This window comes from Atta colombica, unplaced genomic scaffold (genome assembly GCF_001594045.1).
Source record: "Atta colombica isolate Treedump-2 unplaced genomic scaffold, Acol1.0 scaffold49, whole genome shotgun sequence".
Classification (NCBI taxonomy): Eukaryota; Metazoa; Arthropoda; class Insecta; order Hymenoptera; family Formicidae; genus Atta; species Atta colombica.
Window position 1 is genome coordinate 537,901 of NW_017259538.1, and position 3,250 is coordinate 541,150.

General features: G+C 34.2%; 1 protein-coding gene across 1 annotated transcript; it reads right to left on the bottom strand.

Moving 5' to 3' along the window:
• Positions 1-1,044: 1,044 nt before the first annotated feature.
• Positions 1,045-1,786, bottom strand: LOC108691667. Its single transcript, XM_018199526.1, has one exon. The coding sequence runs from the start codon at positions 1,783-1,785 to the stop codon at positions 1,045-1,047; it is 741 nt and encodes a 246-aa protein (XP_018055015.1). The 5' UTR covers position 1,786.
• Positions 1,787-3,250: the final 1,464 nt, after the last annotated feature.

Sequence of the window (3,250 nt, forward strand, 5' to 3'; positions counted from 1 at the left end):
AGTGATAATAATAATTGTCACGCAAAACAGATGTTATATATTATTCTATTCCTATCCTATCAATTTTTTTTCATTTTTTATTAGAAAGAATTCCTTATTCATAATCTCCAATAGATCTACGAGTACACGGAAAGAACAGTTTTTTTTTAATTTAGCTAGACATAAATCTAAAAATAATTTGAATTGTATAAATATTGAATAATTTGAATTGTATAAATATTGAATTATTAAAATAATTATGTAGAGACAATGTGTGTGTGTGTGTGTGTGTGTGTGTGTGTGTGTGTGTGTATGTATGTGTGTTGCAAAAAATATTCTGTCATCTTGTCGTTCTATAATATCACTGAAAAAAATATGGTAAACTTCAATAAATATTTTAATAGTACCTATTAAACATAAAACTACCTATTAAATATAAAAATATGTTTAATGGTACAAAAATATTAATTTGATTTAACTATATTTATTTCTTTTATTGAGTAAATATTTACTGTGTAATTAGTTAGTACTATTGAAATAAATATTTATTAAAATTTAGTATATTTTTTCTCAATATATATAAAACATTCTATCAACACATTCTATTATTTTGAAAATCTATAATTATTTTAATGATCTAACAAAATTATTTTCAAATCTATATAGCTAAATTTTTAAAATACTTCAACAAAACTGTTCTTTCTGTGTAGTTTACTATTATTATCCGAAATTCCGTGATTATTCCATATAAAGTTACGCATAAATACACTGAAAAAAGAGCAATATATGTAAATGCAAATGTTATTTGTGATATTTCCTTCGAATATTTGTAACAAAATTGGACTATGATAGCAAAATATACATTTCTGTGAAATATGTGTTATTTCCGTATTAATTGTAAAAAAGTAAATAGATAAAGTTTTCTAGGAATAAAATTTTATTTCGTCTTAGTTGAATAAGGATTTATTTCAATAAAATAAATGATAAACATTGTATCCTACAAATAAATTTTGAAATATTTTTTCTCAGTGTAAGCTGTATTTCCTTTAAGCAACAAAACCTTCCTTAGTAAACTAATCTGCCATAAGCAAGCGCCCTTCCAGCGATCGCCAAAGCATCAACAGATTTCACGTCGTTCACCAAATTCTGATCTCCACGCGCAATCACTTCCGGTACGTCCAACGACCTGCCATTGGGACTGGGTACTAGAGTAGCGATGACGTTGTTGCCAAGCACCAATGGCACTACACGACCATTCACGGCACTTGGGAGAGCATCGCCGGATCTCGCAGCCTCGTTCATCGGAAAGATCTTCCCGTTGGCAGGCGCGGTCGCGACTTCCGGTGCATTCAGAATTTTGCTGTCGGGATGTCTATCGACGACGTCAGACAAATCCAGTGCACCACCGTTGGACCTTGCAATCTCGTTCGCCAGGTTGATTCTCTCGTGGATATGCGCTGCCGCATGAGCCATCTTTGCAGCTGCGACTTCCGGCGTATCCACGACTCTGCCGTCGGTGCCAAGAGGCGCGAAAGATGTTAATATCGATGGCGCATTATCACGAAAAAACGATTGCCGTTCTCGTAAGGATCCAATAGCTGATCTGGCAATCCCGTTCGCCAATTCTGTCCTCTCGTCAATGTGCGTGGCTTCCGATCCGTCCAACGCTCTGCTATTGATACCAACTTGCATATCAGATGTCAGGGCGGTCAGGGGTGTCGCGTACGTCAAGGGTACAGACAGAAAAGTGGGTTTGGCTAAGACCAGGCTGGTCAAACCGAGTAGTACGATCGCGAATAGTGTCATCTCTCGCTTTACTCAGTTACGCTGAAATGGTAGTTTTACGCAAACGACAAATAGAGTAACGTCACGGAATGCACTCGACGACTCGTATCGGCGCAATTGTCGTGGTTGTCTTTATAGTCCTCCTAGATCATGTAATAGGACAATCGCGTAGGAGGACGCAAAGGGAGAGATCTCGATTTGAAAAGCTGTATGTGGTCAACTACTTCCGTTTCGCTCGGTAAGATAAGCCTATTTGTAAAACGAGAGTTTATGTTGGATAAGAAGAGATGAGGAACGCAATAGTGAAGGACGAGATGAAACGGAGAGGGATTTTCTTTCCGTTTCTTTCTCACGAAGACACCCGATCCTGTTTCCATTTCTCTGCCAGATCGACCGTGATCTAGAAGGTCGCGCCTGCGACGATGACAGGCGTCGATCGCGTAATCAGATTCTAGAACGGGCTTATTGTCGTTTCTGCTTGATTAGGTAAGAATGCCTGCCTACCTGCTTGTCATATTACTTGATCCTTAATTATTTCAACAAAAACAGATTTGTTGATTCATATTCATTCTGCGATCTATCTTTTAATTAATCCAGTGATTATAGATTTTGAGAGAGATTCTTATATCTTTAAATGTCTTAAAATCTGAAAGTCTTAGGAAGAAGGAAATTCATTATTATTTAGTTAAATGCTCTTAATATGACAAAAAAAAAAGAAATGAGCAAGATATGAATAGTGTACACTAAAAATTACATAATTCTTACAAATATACTTTAACTTTGTTCGAAAATATTTGTAAAGTTGCGTATTAAAAAAGAAAGATAAGGATGAAGACCATTATTTTGCGAAGAGTTCTTAGTATTTTAAAGAAAAGAAACGAATAAGGAACGAATGACCCATTGTATATACTAAGATTAAGAGCTGAAATTAAAATAAGAATATTAATTTTATTTTTAAAACTAAAAAAATTTATCTATACATAACAAAATTAATTTAATTAATTTAATTAATCACATAAGTATATAAAACTGTCATAATGTGTAAAATCAAAACAAAAAATGTTTCCTTCATCAAAACAACACGCGGTTCTCCTAAAGAAGGATTAAATATCTGCGTCAGTTAACAATTAAATCCAAAAATAATGTCCGTTTCTACTAATGTATAAATTAACTTTAATCTCGGTTTAACTTGATCTTCATCCTTCTTTAACTCTTAGAATTTGGAAAACATGAGTTGGATTAAGATTAAAATTAAACTTAAAGGTTGATAGAAACGGACATAAAACGGAAGGAAAATCAGTTATCACGATGTGACGATAAAAAGATAAAAAGAAGGCGAACGCTACGAATCATTCAATCGTTTTTTAAGTTTTGATTAATCGAGTCGGTAGGCGAACCAATTTAGACGAGAGGATCAACAAGCCGACAACTCGTAATTATGTGAACGGGAGTGAAAATGGACGTCAATGTCAAATACATGACGGTT

Excerpts from the sequence above, each read along its gene's own strand:
- LOC108691667 (XM_018199526.1), bottom strand. The coding sequence starts at position 1,785 with ATGACACTATTCGCGATCGTACTACTCGGTTTGACCAGCCTGGTCTTA.